Source organism: Nyctibius grandis, chromosome 1 (genome assembly GCF_013368605.1).
Source record: "Nyctibius grandis isolate bNycGra1 chromosome 1, bNycGra1.pri, whole genome shotgun sequence".
Classification (NCBI taxonomy): Eukaryota; Metazoa; Chordata; class Aves; order Nyctibiiformes; family Nyctibiidae; genus Nyctibius; species Nyctibius grandis.
Genome location: NC_090658.1, coordinates 61,264,082 through 61,287,780, shown reverse-complemented (window position 1 = coordinate 61,287,780; position 23,699 = coordinate 61,264,082). Strand labels below are relative to the sequence as shown.

Genomic DNA, 23,699 nt, shown 5'->3' with positions numbered 1-23,699 from the left:
CCAGTTTGCCTCTTGTGGCATTTCGCTAGTATATAGTGGTTACCATTTTCACAGACAGGGTACTGGAAGAGACTGTCTGGAGCAGCAAAGTCATTCCTAACTTAATTCTTAAATAAGAATTGAACTGTTCTGTTGATGCTCTGTATTTGTAAGAAGGAAGAATAGAGTTTTCCTGGTTGTTCAGAGTCTGTGAGTTTCATTGTCTGTTGAGATGTTATAGCTAGCCAGACAGATGAATACAAGGGTGGAAAATGCAAGAACACAACAGAAAGCTGATTATGCTACAGAAGATTAACTTGAAAGCTAAATAATTAAAACAAATAAAAACCAACCTTGTATTTTTTAGACTAACCAAGTCACACAAAAATTGGAAAAGTTGAGGAGAAAATGCAAGTCACAGCAGGACTTCATATATACATGGATAATTTTCATGGTGCAGTACACTTTATTTCTTGAGGGAAATGTTAGCTTCTGATCTCTCTTACTATAATTAACTTGTAAATGAATTCTGTTAACACAAGAATCTTTAGTTACTTGGTCCTATTGGGTAATACAGACTACACATGAGAAAAAAAGGAGCATATGGAGCAGATGAGACCTATAATGAGGCATTTAAAAATGAGGGGTGGGAAGAGAGTGCAAGGAGAACAGAGTTTCCATGCTCAATACGTAACTCTAATTAATGTTAATTTATTTAAAGCTTATTGAACTAGAGTCTGCCCTCAGTGTGATCAGGCATTCAAGGGCAAATATCTTCTATGGAGTTTCAGCGTGTAAGCATTAGTGGGAGTTGTTTGAACACTCACAAGGATAATAGAGCGCATTAACTGGGTTTATTTTCAGGGCCAGCTATTTACAGTTGTAGCATTTTCTAATAGGATTTTGTTAGTTAGATGAGCACATGTTCTGTATTCACAGAAATGCATAGATAAAAGCAATGGAGGCTGATATTTTAAAGTAGTCTCACATTCCAGTTCTGTTTTTTCTTGCATACATAACACAAAGCTAAAGCAAAAGTAAAGATTTTTTGTGAACAGAAGTCAATGTTGGATGCAACCTGTCCATGTAAAAAGTTTCAGATTTACTCAAGTATTTGAACAAAAAGAGGGGTAAAAAAATATAGTGTTCTATTTGGAGTGCACCACTTTAATACAATCAAATTATGACAATTATAGATTTTTAGAAGCTAACTGCTTACCTTGAGAAACATGAATTTGTAACAAAAGCACATGAAATCACTGCTTTCCAAAAGAAAAATGTAACTAACTTTGGAGAACACAAGGGGCAAAAGTCTATTGTTATTCTTTGACTCTTATTTCATCTTTGTAAATGAATATATTATCAGCATTTTACTTTTTCATACTTTTCTTCAGATAGATCTCGTAAGTCTTTAAAACTGCTTTAACACAGCGTGTAGCAACAGTGACCTGTGCCAGTACTCTGGTGGAACACAACAGCTATCTATCAGTCAGTACCACCACCCTACAACTACTGAGAAAAGGAGCCTTATATCTCTGTGATGAGTAGGCTAATTTCTCCCAAATCTTAAATATAATCCAGAACCCCAGTTCTCATATATAAGTTCCATGGGAAACATTCCCTAGTTGTAAGGTTAGGATTTATTTGCTGCATCTTTCTTAAGATTTTCTAGCTGGTGCCTTTGATAATGGACCACTGGTTGTATGCCAGATAGTAACCCACACAGAAAAAACCCATGTATTCAGTCACCCTCTCAAAGCAACCCAAACTGTCTTGCATGCATAGACTTCCTCTTCTATCATCACTTGTCAACTTTATTTCCATTTTAGTTTTTTCTAGTACAACATATGTGGTACTTTTAAATTGAAGTTAGGCCTGTTTCTCTCATTTCATTTTATAAACAGATGCTTTGTGGTATTATGTCTCCTCATGCTTTAGAAAGCCCTGTCCATTAATTTTCAGATTTAGGAGGGGTTCCAGACCAAAGAGCAAGGGGAACAAGAGGCAGTGTAATAACACATTCACATGAAGGAAGGAGAACATACTCATTTACCTGGAAACTGAGGGTTTGGGTTTTTTTTAATGTGTTTTTTTTGTAAATTTTGAAAAATCTTGTAAAAATGGCATTATTAGGTGATAAATCTCAGGTGTTCCTCTCCTTCTCAGCAGCTTTATGACAAGATGACTTAGACCAAATAGTTTGAAAAGACAGTGAATATGAAGTAGTTCAAATGAGAATAGTTAATGGAGTTCCTCAGTGCACCACCAGCCATGAACTGGAGAAGGGTAAAGAAAAACTAAAACAGTAAAACAAAGCAAACTGGATAAGGAGTCCAGCTATTTCACAGACCCATAATTTATGGCGAACTCGGAGTGAGTAACATATGTTTTCCTTTAAAGGAAAGGAGGACTGTAGAACAAGGTGTTACCTCTGTCAGCTGCTGTGAAGGGGTAGCTGATGAAATAGCACAGTGTGTGTGAATGAGGGGAACAGACCAGAAAAGAGAAGGACTGAGGAAATACCATGGTTTGAAGTTATTTGAACAACCATTTTGGTATGTTACATATTCCTAATGCACCAATTAAACCCATGGACTATGTGTATGTATAAGTAAACATAGGTAGGCTTTCATTCTGCTTGCTAGTTAGTATTTGTTTTTTGACAATTTGACTTGTTTCTTTAGGTGTGCCGTTCTGCTTCACTAAAACAAGACTTTGCATCGCTTTTACAAAAAGAATTGCCTGTACTTCTAACTCATGCCGTCTCCACTATTAACATATAAACCAGTATGGGAAGTTTGAGGTAGATTAAGAAGGATACATTCCCACCCCAGGGTGCAGGTAGTTTAGATTTCACAGTGTCTGTAGCCCTCATGCAATCCCTGCTAGCCTGGGGGTCGGTCACGGCACGCGTAGCAAAAATGATTAGTCCACATAGGTGAGCAGGCTAGTCTAGGGCTCACTGGTCCTGCTGACTGAAAGTTGCAGGAATTAGAGCTAAACTCATTTGCAGGCTACTATCCTTTTTTTTTCTCCAAATGCATGGGGGAAGCCCTCAAAAATTATCAGGGTGGAAAGGTGTGAGAAACCACCTTTCCCTGTAGTCTGCACTCTATTCTCAGGACATTTTCTCGCTTTTGGTACCAGCCACCATAACAGATACCCCAGCAGCACCAGTGACGTGGGCAGGCTGGTGTGCGTGGGCAGGGGCGAGCACAGCACATGGGCAGGCAAAAATCATCTCAGCAGTTTGGTGAAGCACGGGGTGGGGTGGAACGGCTGCATGGGGGTGTGGCTGAAAAAGCTCAGCAAAGCTGTGGATTTGGGGGGAAGTCAGCTCCTGGGGTGAGAATTACAGTGCCATGTAAAACAGACTTTGGAGGGGGCAGGGGTGACTGGAGTGTGACATCACTGTTCATGTGTTGCCCTCTGTTTGAGCCACAAGCCAAAAGTAACAGCCCTACTTCTGTCAGGCACCCAGTCCACTATCGTTCACCTCGTGCAATGTCTGCCATCTGTTTTCATTACCTCTACTTCATCAGCTCTTTGGATTGCCTTCCTTGCTGCCCTTGTCACCAACTTTATTCTCTGTTCCACACACTGCCATTACCCTTGCCCTTCCTTGTCCCTACCCCTTCCTTCCCCCTGCTTCGTTCTCTGATGCTTTTTGCCCAACTGCTCCACTGATGGTTAGCTTCTGTTATTAGTGATCCTGATGCACAGGGAGAGTTACTGCTTGGTTACCCCTGTAATCACTTCTTGTGTCTTTTAAAAAGATGAGTGCAATGACAGCTTTCCTGTGCTCTTCTTACAGAGTAGTATCTTGAGTAATAATCCCTGCATATTTTGGTAGGAGTTCAGCTGAATTCTCTCTTTACTCCTTCCAGAAATTTGAAATAGACGTCGTCTGGTTCTGGAGATTTATTGCAAACTACATGGAAGGGCCAGAACTGGTGCAGATCTTTTCCACATGGAAACACTGATGCACAGAGTTCATAGCATGCCTGAATAAAAGCAGAGATGCTCTGTGAGCTTTGAAATGCCTCTTTCTTAGAAGACAGAGTAACTAAACTCAAGTTTAATCCTAGAAGCTTCTGCTCCGAAGGCTGCCCTGATACACAAATGGAAGTCCTGGATGGGCCAGGATACAACATAGTGCAGAGAAACCATTATAAAATGACTACTTTTAAGCAACCTGCTGCCTTAAGAGATGGATCTATGCGTGTTGGCTGGAGTTATTAGATTAATATATTGTTTATGATCTTCTGCACTTGAACTGTTGCTTAGTGCTGGCTATTGAGTTTAACTTAGTGGTGGCTGGAGTCCCACAGGAGAAAAGTCTAAGGTATCCTGGGGCAGATTTCTAGGGCTGTTTACTCACTGTGCCAGAAGCCAGCTACACTCACACTCTCCCTCTGCCTTCAGGGCCGTCAGGTGCCTAGCACAGCCTCTTCGGTAAGGCACAGAGTAGAACCAACATGCTTTGTAAGATCATAGCTGGATCCACACAGGGCCAGCCAAGGTGTCACTGCATCCTGGGACTGAGGGGGAAGTGGAGAGTGACGGGGCACATCTGTCTTATCTTTCTCCAAGCTGTAGAAGAGTTTATCACTAGACCCATGTGCCACACATACACCTGGAGCCAGACAGGGTTCAGCAGTGGACCTGAGCTGATTACTGCTCTCTGGCTCCACAGCAGTGAGAAACAGCCCAAAGACCATGCACAGCTCTGCCGTGCTGTCTGTGCAGCTGCAGGTGTCTGCACAAGCTCCCTTGCAACCATCCAATACAATATTTACTTGTTGGTTGGTTGGGTGGGTTTTGTTTTTTTCCCCGTGACACACAATCCCCTTCAGCAAGGTCTGTTTTATTTTACTATTAAAAAATGACTTAAGGCCGTGAGTCATTTTTATGAGATACTAACACTAGATAATTACAATATAAGCCTAGCAGTTCACTCAGAGAGGAGCTGTGCCAGACAGCACCTACAACCCCAGCTTTTCTGAACTCTTCTCTTGTTCTAGGAGCAGACCCTCAATCCCCTCTGAAACCACTGCAGTCCCTGCAAGTTGTCCTTTTCTCATGCTGATTTTATACCACATTTGAATAGATCCTGACTCCTGCAGCCATCCTGCAGACTTATTTTACAGTATAGCAGTCTTTGGATTGCAACCTCCTCTTACTGATGGCAAATTTGGCTTAAATTTTGGAATACTTTAATAAACACTTGCATTGCGGTTTTGTTTGTTTGGGGTTTTTTGTTGTTGTTTCCTTTCTGCCAAGCATTAAGACTGTGTTTATAAGCAGCAGATAGACTGGCACTAGTTCTTAGCCCAGTAAAGTTTATCTATTGCCAAGTAAGCATAAACATGCTCATACTAGGGAAGAAGTGTTCTATACCTGCCTCCTTCCCAAAGTTTTGTCTTGGGGCTGGGGGGGGAGAGAGAGAAAGTCCTTGCTGTAAGTTTGGTAGGTGTGATTTGGAGCCAGCCAGAAAAGTGTCACTACTTAAACAGGGAAGACAAATGAAGTTTCCTTACTTCTCAACTTTCTTGGCAGGCATACTGGGTCCTGAGCGGTGCAGCCCTGGTGAGTGCAATCAGACAGGAACCTTCTAGGGCAGTGTCAAGCTCAGGAACTCCAGCCTAACAGCAAGCAGCCTGTTTTATATTTTGCTACTATATTGCAACAGATGCTATGTTTAACTTTTCACTTCTCTTCCAGCTGTTGAGTTTTTAAACAAAATCTCCAGTGAGCTTAAAAATACTAATCAACTAGTCAGGAACTAGTCAACAATTAGAAAACTGTCCCTCACCCCTGTGTGGCCGTCACTTTTGAGGCACTTTGCCCTTTGGCAATAGTTTTAAATTGGTGAATCATTATATTATCGGATGCACCAAACTTCGCAAGATCCTGTGTCTGGCTTGAAAATAATTTGATTAAAAATAATAAAATAAATAGAAATAGATGAACATTGGATAAACAGTGGCACTCTTGTTTTGGGCTTCTGAAGGTCTGTGTTGCCAGCATGTGATTGGACATTGTAGTGGCAGGTTTAAAAAAAAAAAAAAAGTGGGATTCCAACATAGACATTTTAAGGGGCTTTAAGAAATGCCAGTAGATATTTCAGATTCCTAATACAGTTGTGAGCACTGGTAGTATCGTAAAGGAATGCCATCCTAGCCAAAGTCCTCCAGAGAGTCTTACAGAATGGCAAGAACATACTAGCAATGACGTCCTCCTGCCCTAGCAAGAGATGCACAGTCTCAAGAGATGCCACCAAAGTGAAAACAGTGCAATTATCCTAGAAATGTAATTAATTTTGATGGGTCCAGAAAGGTCTAGATGAGCAGGCAATGCACAAGGATCACATGGGAGCAGGGAGATACTCTTCCCCCAAAATGGAAAGCAGAGAAGTAAGCATAATGAAGGGATGTGTTTAATCTTTTCATTTAATAGGATTAAGAGATGAACTTCTATCTAGGTTTACAAATATTACAAAGAGTTTGTGTTTTGTTGAGCTGTGTTTGAAATGGCAATATTATTTGCTAATTATTTTAACATGATTATTGTTCTAAGATAATTCATAGTCCTAGAAATGCTACCACTCCTGTATACCAAGGGTTATAGAGTACAACAGCCAGTGCCTTTACTAACCTAACCTAGTTATCTTAATGTAATTACAGATCTGAAAGAATCCTGATAAATATTTAGCTTCTGCATTGGAAGTATCATTATGTTTAGCATTCACAACTGTCACTTTTTTTTTTTAACTGATTATTTTCTTCAGATATTCTACTATAAATGGTCACAAACAAAAAGCTTGCCCCTCAATTTATCAATGTCCTGTTTTCAGTCCCTTTATCCTCTCCTTTGGTACTGAAAGGATGAGAGCGCACTCTTCACAGCCCCCATTCCAACTCCAGCCTGCTATCCCACTATTTTTGAGTCTCCTGTGGGTGACCAAATTCATTAGTCATTGAGGTATCATATAATTGCAGGTGGATGTGGGTGGATGCTATGACAAGCAATTTAATAGGTACTTCTTGCATGTACCAGAAACTTTGCCATTGCAAATTGTCAGGGCTCTGGAGTTAGGCATCAGTTGAAGCACCGGGGGTGGGGGGGAGGCCCAAGGGAGGAGAAGGAAGCTGGGCAGGGGTTGGGGATTGCAGTTTTGAATTTAGGTGAATTTCAGCATTGAATTCCCTCCTCAGAATTAGCAGTTGGGTTCCATTCTCAGCCCTCCTACCTTCTTGGCATGTGACAATTCATTTGTCCCTCAGTTTCCCTATCAGTGAGATACAGAGAAAATACTCACACTTCCTGGTACAGGTGTTTGACAGCAAAAGGTAAAAATACTTGTCCATCCATCCCACACTAACAATTCCTGTAAGGAAACCTATAGGAAAAATCACATACATTCAGAGCACGTTAATTTACTGAAACCAGTAGCTGGAGAGCTCACCTGGTTCTTGCTTTTATATTGCTCCAGTCATTCCTAGTTCGGGCAGGCATTGTTCATGGGCAGGAAGAAGTCTGCAGAAAGAGTGAGACACTGACACATCAGACTGCAGCACGCTCCCTTGGCCAGACAGCCCCAGGCAGCTGTGTTTCAGTCCCAGGGCGCTTGACCTGCTTCAGTTTAGATAGTGACGTGCAGTCTCTTCCTCACCTAGGCCCAGTGCCATGTTTGCAGACACGGCCTTTCTGTCGGTCAGCCCTTCATGTAAATGGGACTGCACAGCCCGTCAACTCCACAATACCAGCATCAGGACCAACCTTTCACTGATCCTAACAGCTTAAGCTCATCCTTTCTAGTAGTCCAACACAGAGACGTTTTCCTAAGAGACATGTTATCATTGAAAGTGCATAAGGGCTCCAAAGTGTAGTTATTTCTGTCAGGGACCCAACAGCTAAACAAAATTAACTTAACCACTGCCCTTTCTCTCATTGCTTCTAACCTTTGGACAAATCTTTTCAGGAAGGCCTGAACAGGAATTCAAAATCCTAAAGGAGACCTTTACCTTTTTTGGGTGGGTGTTTTGTTTTTCCCCCCCGCTCCTTCAGAGTCACAGACTTTCTCCACCTTTCCAAGCTCTTCAGGCAATGCTCTTCCACTGCCCCATCCAAGCCTCTTCTGAGCTGGCCAATGACAAATGCTCTCTTCTGTATCCCTCGCTCTTCCCTTCCCCTTTATCAGTTCTGTTAGATGGTCGAAGAAGCGCCCTGGTTACCAACCCACTTAGCAGATCAGTTTTCTCAGATTGACACTTTTCTTCGCAGACTTGTCAGCCCATGGGGACTGGCTCAGCAATCGTAACTAGCACAAACACTGCACGTTCCTATATATGTGCATACACATATATCACTTGTTCCCTATTCCTTGCTCTTTGTGAGTGTCTTTGGGGACAGGCTAATAACTAAGGTCAAATAACTAACTTACAATTCAAAAGAAACCAAACCACTTAATTTTTTTTTTTTTAAAGTCTCCACAATCTTTGCTCTATTTTCTGTTATTTTTATACTCCTTCCATTTGTCATCCTGCTGGGATTATCTCTAACAAACCTCTTAGAGTTAGCAACTTAATTGTACCTTTAAAATCCTACTCTATTATATATTTTTAGGAAAACCATCTCTTGGAATAACAGTTCATCAATTTAATTGTTTGTTTGGGGAAAGACATGCCAGAAGGCAAGAAATACCAGTGAAGAGTAACAATTTTACATTTGGATCTACTGAGATTTAATTGCAACAGAAGGCAATGTGAATTAAAAGTGACCTTCAATTGATAAATGTGTTCTAAGACAAAATAAGTTTATTAGCAAATATTTTAAAACAGTGAATAGTCTGTAAAGATGCTGGGTATAAGAGGAAAACTAGGGGAAGAAAAAGTCTGCTGTTAACAGAAAATGATAAATACGATACACCTTCTTGCTTCAGCTCTGACAGAAAAATATGTGACTTACAAAAATGTATTTTAACAGCAGAATACAGCCACAGGCTGGAATAAGGGCAGAACAGTGTTAAGGAAACAAGAGAGAGCTGGCTTCAGACTGACAGGACCAGTTCAAAGAAACTATTCAAGTCTATCATGAAGCAAATAGTTGTTAACTCTGTAGATGACAAGAACCTAGAGTTCCAAAAGTTCAGCAGCAAGGTGGTAGGCATACTAATCTGAAAGATTCAGGAATCTGAAAGAAGGCAAAAAAAAATTATGATAGTTTAAGAAAGCATGACCAATTAGGAAAGATTAAAAGGTCCAAAAGATTAAAAATAGGCAAACACATTTTTTGCCTTTATAAAACAAGGAAATTGTGTCAGTTTAAATTCCATATCCCAAAGTGCTGACTTGTGTCAGCAAAGATCCCAAAGTCACAACTGATGTGCAAAGAGTCATGGGGGAGAAAAAAGGCAAAATCCAGCTAATCCAAGTTTGTTGAGAAGAATTCTGTGTAAATAGTAAAATATCCTCCTTTGACTGGAAGATTAATCTAATTAAAAACAGAGGATACAGAGATGCAAACAGAAGGGCTTTAGAAATAGTTTTGACAAATTTCTCACATTCAAATCTCAGAAGAAATTCAAGAGAATGTATTCTAAATATGATGACTACTAGGCAGGCATGAAACAAGTTGAAAACTTACCCTAAAAGTCTATTAAATAATTGGAATATAACATAAGTTTATTAAAGCAAAAAAAACTTGCGTGACCCCAACTAGGTCTGGGTTGCAAAAACAGATGAACTGAGTATTATAAATTGAAAACGTAGTTGGGAATTATATTTCATTTGTGATAGATGCACAAAGCTCCACATATAGTATTTGACCACTGTATGGAAGTTACACAGTCACGCAGCAACACAGCGGGGCACAGCGAGGCATGCCTGCCTCGTGAGTGCTTTGCTTCCTGTGGATGGCTGCATGCCACGAGGCCACGGAGTACTTCTGGCCAATCCAGACTGGCAGAGAGTCTGGTGTATGTCAAACTAAACCACAGCACAAGAGCTGCATCTCTTTCTTTACAAGGCTGTTAATCTGAATTATTCTGCTGCACTAAACAAGATTAATTTTGGTGGCAGTAAAACTGATGTATATTATTTAATCAGAGTTTACAAAATAGAGTGTATGTTATGGTAATACTTTCTCAAGTACTTGTCAGAGAAAGCAAAAATTGCTCAGTAATGTAAAAATTTCAGTACTCATGCAAAGTTAGGCCTCATTATAGCATTAAAGAATACTCTTTCTAATTGCAGTAGACAGTACTCTTCCAAAAACCTACTATACATTGCAACAACAAAGTCTGCTGCTGCAGTCTAATAACTACAGACAAGAAATACAGGCAGCGTTCCCTTTGTATAGCTACATTTTTATTGTTAAAGAATGAATTTAGTATTTTAGCAGTAATGGAATAAGCAATTAAAATATAAAGTTAAATCCAACAGCTAGGGCATTTGATGTCTTTTACAAAAAGTCACTGGGATAATGCCAGGGTTTGGCTATACCTCACCCTCGAAGAAAAGCTAAGGCTTTTTGATACTCCAAAGATTAATTATTCAGCTATGACAAACGAAATTGAGGAGGGCACTGCTCAAGTCTTAATCTAATGTGTTATTCTTGTTTTATGCCTGCATCTTCCCAACTCACCCAACCTAACTATACCACTATTCATGTCTAATTTAAAAAACAAATACCGAAGACAATCTAATTTCTATTCTGGGTCAACACCACACTGACACAAAGCCAGGAATACACAGTAGCACTGTGCTCTACTACTTATTTGCAGTCAGGAGGGTTCCATCAACCACGAGCTGGACTGACCTGAATAATGAAAGCTTACAACATATGCGTAGCCTTTGCTGGTTTGCAGTCACTAGCACTATTATACCGTTCAGTTGTGATGCCTGCTTTATGGAAGATGCATGGATGCTTTCTCATTCTTCAGCTGGCCACTGTCTGTAAGCTGATGAAAAGCTATAAGGAGTTGCCTTATACTGTATCACCCTGTTAAAAAGCAACGTGATGATTTCAAAGAAAAAAATAAAATAGTCTTGTGGATATACATAAATATTTATTATCAGTTTAACTTCATTTTACTAGAAGTCTTTAAACAGTTTTTCTTTTTTTGCCAAAATGTTGCATCTCTGATACAGTTGCTACTGTCATAGCTTCCCTGCACTGGGAATGCACAACTTACATTTCGATTCCAAAACAATCTATTCAAGATAAAGAACCTTAGTGCATACGGAGCTATTTAAAGAATGGTAAAAAGACCCCCCCCTTCCCCCTCCCAAATTCAGAGTCTGTTACAAAGAGATTTCATTAACAAAAAGTGAATATACAAATGCTAAAAAAATGCTGACTTGAAAAAGTGATTTCAGAAATTACTGTACACATTGTAACAATTTATTATATAAGCTGCTTCTACATGCAAGCAGATCTTACATTTGGTGTAAAACATTTATACACATTCTTTACAATTTGTACATATTTAAATGGCTGTATCAAACAACACTGCGCTATGGAATTTTGGAAGCGAAAAACTAAAATTGGGAGGAGAAAAAGACAAGGTTTATAAAACGTGAACAAAACCCGTGACACTGAAAAGCATCTAGACTTAGGCTTAGTCTTGTTTGGTTTCAGGTTATTCAGGCAGAGCCAGGTTTTCCTTCTAGCACACAAAAGTAACACCAATGCAAAACAGAGTAAGGCAACTATTCAACCAGCAGACTGTACCCGTCACTCAGAATGGCTTACTGGTAAAATGTCTTTTTAAAAATTTTTATTTTTTTTGCCAGAAGTTTTATGGTCTAGGCACATCTTAGCAAAAACTGCATTTTGGCTTTCCTGCTTGCTTATAGTATTAATGAATTACTGTAGTTGGTGCCCATTGTGAACAGGGTTGGTGGTGACTTTTTGTTTTGAAAAGCCCAAGCCTCAAATGATATTTCAGTAGCATGAAAGAGGACACCGGGCCACTTGATAGAAGATGATGATCAAAGCACAGAGTTTGTGTGATAACTAATGATGTTATTCAGTACTTTTGTCACCTTTTAGTTTGCATTAGAAGGTAACAAAAAGTAAACCCAAGCCAACAGCATACCGTATTACTACATGAAGATCTGAGCTTAGTTGGAATTTGGGAACTTCTACTAGTTTGGGTTAGATGTCACAGTGTCCCCTCTGCTGAAACACCTAAAACTCTCAGAGGGGCAAAAGGGCAGCTGGCCCTGTACTGCACTGAGGAAAACCAGTGCCTTATGGCATAACATCTGTGGGGGTGTTGGGGCAGTGTCAAAGCGCTGGTATGGAAAACTCTTTTTCACACCTTTCTGAATGGCTCTTTCCTTGTTTGTCTTTTTACACAGTGCATAGCAAGAGAGAAAGAGCCTGACATAAGCTCTGAGGTGTTGTGCCACAAGTACAAGATTTAGTTAGAAGGAAAAAAAGAAAGGGAAGAGTGAATGGTATTTACCAGAAGACGTACTGGGAGCAGTATGCCATGGCTGCGTATAGGAAGCAAAACTTAGAACAAAGTGTTCATTCAGGAGATTATCATGAACATGTACTAGAAACATACACATAATTCCTCCTGGCTACTGAATCGCTAGAGAGCTCAATTGAATATAATGAGTATTAAAGTAATTTTCTCAAGCTTGTCTGCTTTCCCACTTAAAAAAAGATATAAATTTCTAACTCTGATGTTGATGAAGAGTTTTTTGGAAGAACATCTGACAAACACAAGTCTGCATGAAGTCCATGGCAACATATCAGTTTGATAATTTAGATTCCTAAACTGACAGCATTATCTAGCTGTTTTTATTTATATACAAATAGGAGAGCATTAAAGATAAGAGAACCTTATCTTATGATTTAGGCTGATAAAGTAAAATTTTAAATAATTATTTTTTTTCTACAACTGATTTTTGTGGGTTTTTTTGGCTGGCAAAGGCTAAAAAGTTTTTATTGGCATTGCCCCCAAATCAGAAAAGCACTTTGGAGTTGTTCTGTATTGATGACTGCTCCTTATTTTCTACATCACAGGAAAGCGGCTGAGTGCCTGCCTCAGCTTCTGTGCAATCTGAAACAAAGAAACAGAATATATTAAATATGTAGTCACTTTACACTATGCAGAAATAAGACTGCAGGCTAAGAACTTAAATTAATTGTTCCCTCATTTTCTGAAAAACTGCAGTTTTTACTGCAGATGCTGTGTATGTAGGACTCTCAAAGCATTCCATTATAAAGATTTTTCTTCTCATATATACACTTTCTGCCTTGTTTATTGTGTGCTTTCACCACTCAGGTGTGTTGGAGAAAGTATTGTAGGCAGGCTATTAAGTTATCTAGCACTGCACTATGCAGGAGGGCTACAGGAACAAAGCCAGATTTTTCATGAAATCTATTTCCCTGCTGAAATAAGGCCACAGATCAGAACAGAGCTCCTGTGCTCTCCCCACAGCTCTCATGGTCGCCAGCACCCTACATGTGAACACAGATCTGGTCCCTGTACTGGGGGAGAGAGGACTGGTACAAGGAGACTGGTAAGGTGGCAACCAGAACAGTTGAGATAGACTGGACAAGAGACTGAAAGAAGATAAGGAGAAACCTATGCCTAACCCCATCAGATGTGTCGAAGAAACTGAGTAAGGTGACCTGATGGGCAATCTGAAGTTCTTATCCACTAAAGATACCTCTAAAGCCCCACTGGCACCTTTTACTGCTGTAAAAGGGCAACCAGTTGCTTATATTACTCCTTTTAAGCGACAGAAATCAGGTTCCAGCACACTCAAACTCACATGTTTTATCAGCATATCACATTAGAAAATTTGTTCTCAGGTTCATTTAAAAAACCTGAAGGAATATATGCATAAAAACAATGTTAAATAAGAACTAAGATTGTAGGTCAAGTGCTCAGAGTTACCATATTAAATAAGTCACTTAAACCGCTCCAGTCCCCACCCCGCACCCCACACTTGTATACATCAGGCTTTAAATCACAGAAGCTTCCCTTTGTCCTCCCATCCTACAGGAGGGAAGTTTCGTTCAAATGGTTTATTGCTGTATTCAGTGCAGCAGGTCTGTCTTACTGCACATCACAGAACTAAAGTTCTTTGTAACCTTAGTACTGGCATTGGGGGTAGGGGGGTGGGGGGGAAATCAAGCTGTCAACAATAATGTTTCTCAACACTTTTTTAGGTCTAATAGATCTAATACGATTTAGTCATGTACATCGGATAGTATCCATATGAAAATATTATTTTAACTCATTCTTCGTCCTTTGATTTTTTTACACGTACAATTCTTCAAATATCTGCTCTCTGGGAGAGGCTCATACAAAAATATGACTAAGTACTGCGAGTATTTCTTATAAAAGTAGCAGCACGGTATGTGCCAGGAAAATAGCACTGAAATACTATACCTTACCGTTTCATAAAACTGTGCCTGCTGCTCCAGATACAGACGGATGACACTGTTGTAGTCATAAATCCGGTTACTGTGGAAGTGATTCATCTCAGCTGCAATTAGACCCAGGAGGCAAATTATTTAAGAGAAGCATTTGTAATTAGGAACAGCTTCAGATTAGTTACTCAGTTCAGATTAGTTACTGTGCAACAAGTTCAGTGTTCAGCCCTGCTAGCATAGTTACTGTTCTCATGCTTCCACAACCTGTTTTGCCTGCAGCACTCAAGTTATGATGGAACTGTTTGTAACATTGGTAGGGTGTCAATTACTCACTGCTAAAATATGGACACTTCCTGGTTAAAGCCAAGCTTTTGTTACAATGCTCAGGTATACAAAGAACACAAGCAGGATTTTCTCCTGCTGAGGTAACTGCCTCTTTCCTGAAGTGTTTCCAAAAGAATTTGGCTAGGACATTCAGATTTCCAAGGGTACAGATATCAAGTTGTAAGCCACAGCTGTATATAGTTAGCTCAAAAAAAGATCCAGCCAGTAGTGTTTGGCCCATTCTCGACTGAGGCTGTTTCAGCAGAAACCTGAGAAACCGCATTACTGACTCCATAACACCTTTCACTACTTTCTGCATCTCTTGTCAGATCACAGCTTATGGCTGAAATTAAAAGTTTAATATATTTTGAGATACCAATAGAGGGAGAAGAAATATTCTAGATTGTAAAGGTCATCCCAGAGGTCTCTTCCATGATTACCACTTACACAGCAGTCCTCTTGCATCATCGTGACCAGGAAGGAGGAGGGGGTGGGGAGTTTTCTTGTTTGTTTTTAAAATCAATTTTGTGTGCTGCTCTGACTTTGTCCTGTAAAATACTGAGTACTCTTGGCTTTAAGTCAGCTAAAAAAGATGCAGCTCCCTCAGTAACTCCCCCTCCCTTCAGTCCCACTGATGTCAGTAACATGATGCACTTAAGGGCTTGATATCCTACAGGACTGAGCCCTGACTCCTCACTTTCCCGGTTTTTCAAGTGCGGTGTGCTACGTCTCATATTCACAACATCTCTAACCTAAAGAGGAAAAAGTTCCTTCAAAGAACATCCAGGAAATAAAATCTTATCCACAACAACATGAATCTCAACTGGATCATGTCTGACTAAACCATGAGTCGGAAAAACACATCTGCACATGATGAACTGGTTCCTGCACCAGGGCCCACAATTTTCTTTCAGACATTATTGCTTCAAAAGCTTCAAAATGAACGAATCAGTCTGGGGTAGTGGTGGTTTTTGTTTGTGTTTTTGTTTGTTTGTTTTAAATTGCATTTCCAAAACATGTATCTTTTGCAATAGCAATATGAGATTTGAGAGAAAACAATGGGCAAAGTAACTACAATTTTCGGAAAATCTACGTAGGTCACAAAAAAAAACCCCACAACCAAAACCCACACCTAGCTCTTATTATCATTCCTAGTAGAACAAAGATTCTCTTTCAAAGTTTGTTACTTAAGAGATGTCCTTCAGAGGTCTAAAACATTGCCATTTAGCCCAAAATTTGGTTTACCTTGTAGTGCATAAGCCATGGTGCTCACACGTTTCACCATGTTCTGTTTGTCTTGTGGCGTTATTTTACTGGTTGCAACTAATTTATCACTTTCCTTCACTCTTTCTATTGCTCCCTGTAGAAACCAAATGTAGAAAGATTAAAAGAGTAGATTACGAGAGTAGTCAACTTAAAGGTCTTTATAGTCATCTAAAATGCCACTGGCAACATTTTGAGCTTGCACACTATACACATATACATACACACGCATAATGACTGATTCTGCCTTCCCACATTTTCACCCAAAGTTTGTTATTTCACTCTTGCTTTCGAGAGTCCTAACAGCTTGCAAAAAGTGACCTCAAACACAGGCATGAATACAGTCACTAGGAAACTGAGTTTGGTAAAGGCAATAATACACAAGGATATAAAGGATGAAAGGACCAAGTTTCAAAATACAGCTGACCAACACACAGACATCCAAAAGCCTCACACTATCAAATGCCTATAGAACCTTCTTTGCACATTATACAAGATGAGACAACAAACTATTTTGCAAGAGACTACAACTCATTGAAATTTATAACTTTCAATTCAGGAAAATCCTTGTGTCACATAAAAACAAGCATAAAAAGAAATGCCTCCCCCTTCACGATGTATTTGTGCCAAACAACATTCAAGAGACTCTATTGACACATCTCTTGGCAGTAGGCTTATGTTTCGAGTTTTAATAACATTTCTTCTCCTTTTATGGTATTTTTCCCCAAGGATTCTGTGGGATGAGGGACCGTAAGTGTCCTGAAGAAAGAATACACAAATCTGATAAACTTCTGTCTTTGTTGCTCTGTCTTTGTTGCTCTCAGAAGTATATTCTCAGAAGTATATTCTTGTTTTATACATTTAACACTTCCAGTGGTAAAAAAAATACTTGTGTACTTGTTTAATACTTCAAAATTTTTAGCTTCCTGAAATATGTTACAGCAGGCACATGAACATAAGGAAAACTCTAGGACCAAAAAAAAGGCAGAATATAACTAGACACAATGGCTAAATTTATTGTTTTATTATTTGATGGCTTTCATATTACAGAGAACAAAGTGGTTGCTTTTTGTTGCTGGTGGCGTTCCCCACCCCCCCCAAAAAATAAGTTAGCTCTATTCTCTATTTTTTAATATTGAATAAAAACTTCTAGGCAGTGCATGATTATTCATCACATATCAGTAAGCTGGCCATGTAAGCGTACACAATTTTTCCTACAATACTGGCGTGGTTTAGTATCAGCTACCATGTAAGACTCAAATACAAGTTTACACTACTGCTATTCACCACATTGGGAGACAAAGTTAACCTGAAGAAAATCATAAAGCTTCTAGTGCTCTACTACAGCAGAAAGTCATGATATTCTCAAATCTCGAGACAAGTTCTGGCTTCCCTCCCCCTCTAAGTACTTTTTGTTTTAAAAATCACCGTGCCAGTTTCACAGAAACTTTCCGTGTCTCTGGAAGAAAGGGCCAGGCTGCTGCACAAATGCAGTGTGTTGTACCACCACGTTTGTTGCTGTAGATCTTCTTACTGCCCAACCCTTAAAAGGAAATGCCACTCACATACCTTATGAGCTCCTATGATGTCAGGGAAGCAACCAAGAAATCCCTTATATTCATGATTTGTTTCCATCAAAAAGTGAAGATCTTTCTTGGGCTAATAAACAAAGTATAAGCATTAGTAAAAGTATCTGTGCCATATTAACTTCACAGAAAGGAAACTATGATGCCAAAAAAGCATGAGGGAAAAAAGGGAAGGACAGAATGGAAAAAACCCAACCCAAAATCTTAATTGCTTGTTGCAAGTTTTTCATATTTGAAAAGGTCCTTATTAAAATATAAGCTCTTCAGAGTAAGGCACTGAGCACCAGTGAGCAGATGCTTCTGTTCTTTGTTCTACTCAACACTAGCTTATGAAGTGAGGGGTTTTGCCTGAAATTTTCACTGAGGAGGAGTTACCAGTCCTAGCAATAGCACTATTAAGCAACAATCTCATTACATATACAGATATGTACCTGCACAGGTGCATCTCCTTAGTCACTGACTTGGAAAGCTATTTTAAGAACTTCCAGACTCAACCTTGAGATCAAGAGGATCTCCACTTTGGAGACTTTAAGCTTAATACACTAAACATCAATTTATGACTTGAATGCTGACATCAATCAGGATTTATTTAAGCTAGATTTTTACTAAGGCAGGCAACTGCATGTCAAGACAATGAAACGCAGCAAGAGCTTGATCCTGTAGACATTTGGGGAACGCAGGGGGAAGGTACAAACCCTATCCTTGATTAAATCTTGTTCTTCTGTATCAGTAATAAAGACAGCTCACTGACATCAGAAAACAAACACATTTAAAGAGGAAGTAATCATTTCAGTATCTTAGAAACCAGAATGTGATCTTTCTGATCCAAGAGAAATACCCTCCCATCACAACCCCCCTAAGCTGACACATAATAGAAAAGATGAAAGTGCATTTAAAAGTATTAATAGTAATTTCATTTAACTGCTCTGCAGTACTAGCAGTTATGGTTTAATAAAAAATAAAGAAGTCAGAAGTGATTCAAATAGGTGATATGTTTGTACACACTACTCCAATGCATTCATAATACTCCTACCTGATCTGCTACAAGACTGGCGATTTCTTCGTAGGTTTTTCCTGCCTCTGTTATTGCTCCATTGAGATCAGATTCTCCTAAAAGTAAACATCAGTTTCAAATTACAGTTAGTCAATTACAGTAAGAAACTTGTCTTGATTCAAGGCAAATTTCTAAAATAGCTTACTTTACAATAATAAATGCCTAGTCATCTTTTTATAACCAGCAGTAATAAAGAAGTTAGAAAAATATTAGTTTTTACACCATTAAAGAATGAAAAGTCTGAAGATCTTGTAGAAAATGAATGCTAAAGGGACCATGTAAACACTGTTCTAGCATAGTACTAGCACTATTCACTTCCACATTTCATAATTATATGTAGTTTAAATACACAGGTATTCCCCCACATGGGGCAACAGGAAGCCTACCAGAATGGGAGGGAAAGAGCAAGGAGGGTGACACTAGAGGACAGACTAACTAAGCTGAGGAGACACCTGCTGTTCTGATTTTTAACAAATTATTTTCATACCTGATAAGCAGTAAATTCTCCATGATGCCCTATGGAGCAGTGATGCTAGCCCTAAGCTCTCCAACAGTCCTGGACCATAATTGTTAGAAGGTCAGAGAAGCAGAAGGAGGCCCAATTAACTTTTTTCCTTGCCAACAAGATTTCTGACCCTTTAGGGAACAGATAATATTACCCCTCTTGGGATAATATGTTCAAGCTCTGCAAGAATCCCTGATTTTGAAAGTGAGTTTCTAACTTTCATCATCATATGAAATAGATCAAAGGGCCCCACAAACTACACTTAAAAATACAGACATCACCACAAATCCTAAGCTAGACAACAACCACAAGCACTCATAACACTATTACTAGCAGGACATGGCTATATGGGACAAAGATGGAAACAAGCCTTACATTCTTGGTTTTTTTCATGCCATTTCACCTTCCCAAAACATCACAGGTTTTTTCCATCCTTGTTAGCTTGTCCAAAGCATGCAGTCAACAGTACGGAAAGCAAATTGAGGTAAAGAAAGGGGAAGGTATAATTTGCAGATATCTAATATTAGTTTAAGAAAAAATTATTTTTCTCACCCTTTCAGACATGTCTTGATACTAGGCAGCAGTTAGTCTTTTACAAACATTTTGTTTTTATTCTATAGACATTAATCAATGACTTAATTGAAAATTACCAAACATTGATTTAATTAATGATTAATTTGAACACTAGAGTACCTTCTTTTACTACAACATATGGACTAATCTATGTTAGAGATTTATTAGATAGGATTCCTTCATTTTAGCATGTCCTAAAGCAAACAAGGTAGTGACTGAATGTTGCTTCAGTTCTATCAATCAATTCTTACTTTCACAGAATCACAGAATCAATCAGGTTGGAAGAGACCTCAGGGATCATCGAGTCCAACCGTTGCCCTGACACCACCCTGTCAACTTGACCACGGCACTAAGTGCCATGTCCAGTCTTTTCTTAAACACATCCAGAGATGGTGACTCCACCACCTCCCTGGGCAGCCCATTCCAATGTCTAATAACCCTTTCTGAAAAGAAATTCTTCCTAATGTCCAACCTGAACCTCCCCTGGCGAAGCTTGAGGCTGTGTCCTCTTGTCCTATCGCTAGTTGCCCGGGAGAAGAGTTTCCATTAGACTGGTTTCATAAAGTTAAAAGCTTTGAGGGAAAGCTACTGATCCTAAAAGCTAGCAAGTTCAGCAACACAAACACTGCTAAATAAATAGTTATTTTTCTCCTATTTGAGCCTGTCTGGATAAAATAAAAATAAAACCAACATGAAATCCCATTGTGAGATTTAAGAGCTACATAATTCAGAAGATCTCTTCACACTGTTGTAAAACAATAAAAAAATTACAGGGAGATCAATTTCATCATGTCAGGTAGACTTAAATAATTTCATTATTTCAGAATTGCCCATGTCTGCTCAGAAGTAACCCTGAGTAACCTTGAAGTAACTGCTGCTTAGGCAACTGACTCCTAGATTTTTGGGAAAAAAACATGGTCTGGCTTTAATTAGAGTCAGAATCCAGGTTCGTCTAGATGTTGCTGTTCATTTCATAATGCCATAGAAGATGATGACTTTTCCTCGCTGAGCAAAAAGAAAGAGGAAGAGTATGTATATTTGAGTAGAAAGAGAAAATCCTCCCCTTCTGTGCAGAACTCACTCAAAGGACCTTCATAGACTGGAGCTTCAAAGACTTTAGACAAACCCTTCCAACACCAATCCTTTCATTCAGGGGCAGCAGGACACATAGCCAGCTTGTAGAAGGCACAGGGTGCATTAAGAGTTTCTACTACTAGCAGAGGCATTCACACTCCTCCAAATGTAGGGCTAAGGGATAGTATATATAAAAGTCGTTCCAGAAAGTGGATCCCGAGAATAGGCAGGCACACAAGTGCTAGAAGAATATCTAGAGCTCCTCACACTTCATCCTTTTCTTCTACAATCTCTTCTTCAGGTAGTGCCAGCTGCAAAGAGACAGATTCCATCTCTCACTTGCTGCACCCTCCAAGTTCTAACACATGTTATCAGCAGTGTCATGCCATGCTCAGTCGGTCACTCCCTACACCAGGCCACCTTGTCAGAGACAAGCACACAACCCACATGCTCACCCATCAGAGTAGCCTGAATTCCAGAAGCAGATTGCTCCCAATCACTGTTGTCAGCACAGGTTTAGTAAGAGTTTTGTTACTTGCACAGGGCCAAGTTTCTAGCATTCTCAGCTTCTGAACCGATGCAAAGCTGGGAATGGGCTTCTTAACTCAAGCTGTGAAAGCTTAACTGGGTCCCAATGCAAGGGGACAGCAGGATGTCAGGGGGTCTTTAATCCAAGGAAAAGCAGAAAGCCCCCCAAGCTGCTGACATTTACAACAAAATTAGGGCAGGGTGCATTACATATATCCCCACGAGAAACAGAGAGGGGTTAAAAGCATTGACTAAAGGTAGTTGTAAAAAGACCAGTTAAAATGGCCAGTACAGATATTTTAACCCAACCACGAGAAGAAAATGATACTTTAATTGATTTACTGGCCTGCATGCCATCATAGGGAGATGAAGGAAGATGAGTCTTTCGGAGACATTTAGCAGAGCATCTCTTTGCAGTTCAACTGCTTGGTAAATGCCAGTGATTATCACCTCTGAGGGAATACACCAGGCATACTGAGGGAACTAATATTCTGTAAGGCTTGATTAGGGCAGCAGAATTTTTTGTCAAGAAGTGTTCTTGTTTTGTTTTATTTCAGAGCATGTTTTAACAGAATCCAGGAGTAGAAAAAAGATCAAGTTTAATGTACTAGGGAACTACCTGTAGCAAGATTTTTCTTGACAGGTACACCTCAGACTGATAATATTCAGCGCACACAAGCAGCTTGGAAGGCAAGATGTGCCTGTTGCTAGCTGGCAGGATACGGAAACTTGCATGTAACTACCTAACAAAATTCCTGAGGGGTGATGTAGGATTAAGGAGGTCGTAGTACGATTGAATGGCATACCACAGTCATTCACATTTTCTTAATATAGGAGAAAGACTCGCCCATATTTGGCTCTGCAAAAGAGAAGCCATGCTATTTAAGGCTGCGTTAACCTAAGAGCATCGTATGATGCAATAGGATAGGCAACGGAGTGCCAGGCTGCAAGACACTTCCAGGCATATTCTGGAACTGTCCGATATGCATTTTTGGACCAGGATCATACTTTCAAAGTGTGTGTTCTTAAAACTGATTTGACAGTACACAGGCCCACGGCCAAATTAAATGAGAACCTCTCAATGTGTCCTTAATAGTTTTAAGGGTACCCTTGCCTCTGAAAATACTGGGGACAGATTCCTAATACGCACTGTGGCTGGCAACTAATTGCTAAGACTGATGTTGCAGCATAAGAAAAAGAGCTTGAGTGAGTCAGATTAACAAGTGCATCTTGCCTGGTGCAATCTTAAACATTTTAGGCTGGAAATAGAAGAGAAGGCAGTAGACATTCACCACACATAATGAGGCTTTGCAGAGCAAGCAGGCAGCACTGATGAAAAGGAGAAGGACGGTAGATACATCCCATCCTCTGTGCAAATGAACTGACTAACAATGTATTCAGTATGTCAGAAGTCAGCTACAAGTAACTGGAAATGTTTGTGTTATCAAACCAGTCATTGCAATCTTCAGTGGCCTATATGCTTAAACTTCCAGAACTCAAGTATTTAAAAAAAAAAAAAAAAAAAGAGGATGAAGAGATTCAACTCCCAACAGAAACTGAACTGAGTGCCTTTAGTATGGCTGAAGGAGCCATTCCTCTTTACTGATAGTCCAGAAAAATCATACCCCCATGCTCAGCCTAGCTAGTACTTCTTCATTTGAAGGAACAGGTCCAGTGCCTTCTTTTAAATATTGGGAGTCAGGAAAAATTAAATACAGATGCTTAGGTCTCTTGCATAGAGTCTGCTTAATCCACTGGCCTGTACCTAAAGCAACCATCAAATGAAATTGTACATGAACAGCAGGCAGGGCAGAGCGAGGGCAGTACTGATGAAGACATTTAAAGCAACATGTGCACTGCGCTTATTCTCTCTTCCTAGGAAACCAAATTAAAAAGCAAAGAATCCTATATATTATTATTTCTGAAAAAATACACTGGTGTACCAGTTGTTAAAGAGAAAAATGTATGGAATCAGGACAAAGGCACCAGGGGGAAGGGGATTTTCCTCAGCAAGATACTAGGGTGCAACTAGGTACAACTGGGCAAACAGCAAAGAGAAACATCCTTGCCTTGTTCCCAAGCATCATGGGATCTATTTTTTCATACCCTTCGAAGATGCTGGAAATCAAATTGAAGCTTTCCTTCGTAAGGTTGATCTGCAATTTTGCATCCTAGCTTTAAGCCATATTGTTTTCCCTTTACCCTGGCAAAAGAACATGTGTTATAGTTCAAGCAATTCTCAGTCCTTTCTCAAGAATTCTTGCTACAGATTGTATCTGGCTAGGGTTTACAGTTTTCTAGCCCATGTTAAGAGTACAAAACTATGCAAATCCTCTACTTGGTTCTCACATCCAAAAGTAAAGTTTTAGGCAATATGCTATGCTCCAATTCTAACTAAGCAGATATC

General features: G+C 39.6%; 1 protein-coding gene across 3 annotated transcripts in view; it reads right to left on the bottom strand.

The window, feature by feature from the left end:
- Positions 1-11,030: 11,030 nt before the first annotated feature.
- Positions 11,031-23,699, bottom strand: part of SNX9 (sorting nexin 9) — a 69,526-nt gene continuing 56,857 nt past the window's right edge. For all 3 annotated transcript variants that reach the window (XM_068397138.1, XM_068397145.1, XM_068397154.1), the window contains exons 14-18: positions 18,592-18,668; positions 17,542-17,631; positions 15,955-16,069; positions 14,407-14,498; positions 11,031-13,060 (exon numbers count right to left, since the gene is read on the bottom strand). In XM_068397138.1, the coding sequence (XP_068253239.1) occupies positions 13,013-13,060; positions 14,407-14,498; positions 15,955-16,069; positions 17,542-17,631; positions 18,592-18,668 (422 nt within the window). In that variant the 3' untranslated portion in view covers positions 11,031-13,012. The remainder of the gene's footprint in view (positions 13,061-14,406; positions 14,499-15,954; positions 16,070-17,541; positions 17,632-18,591; positions 18,669-23,699) is intronic.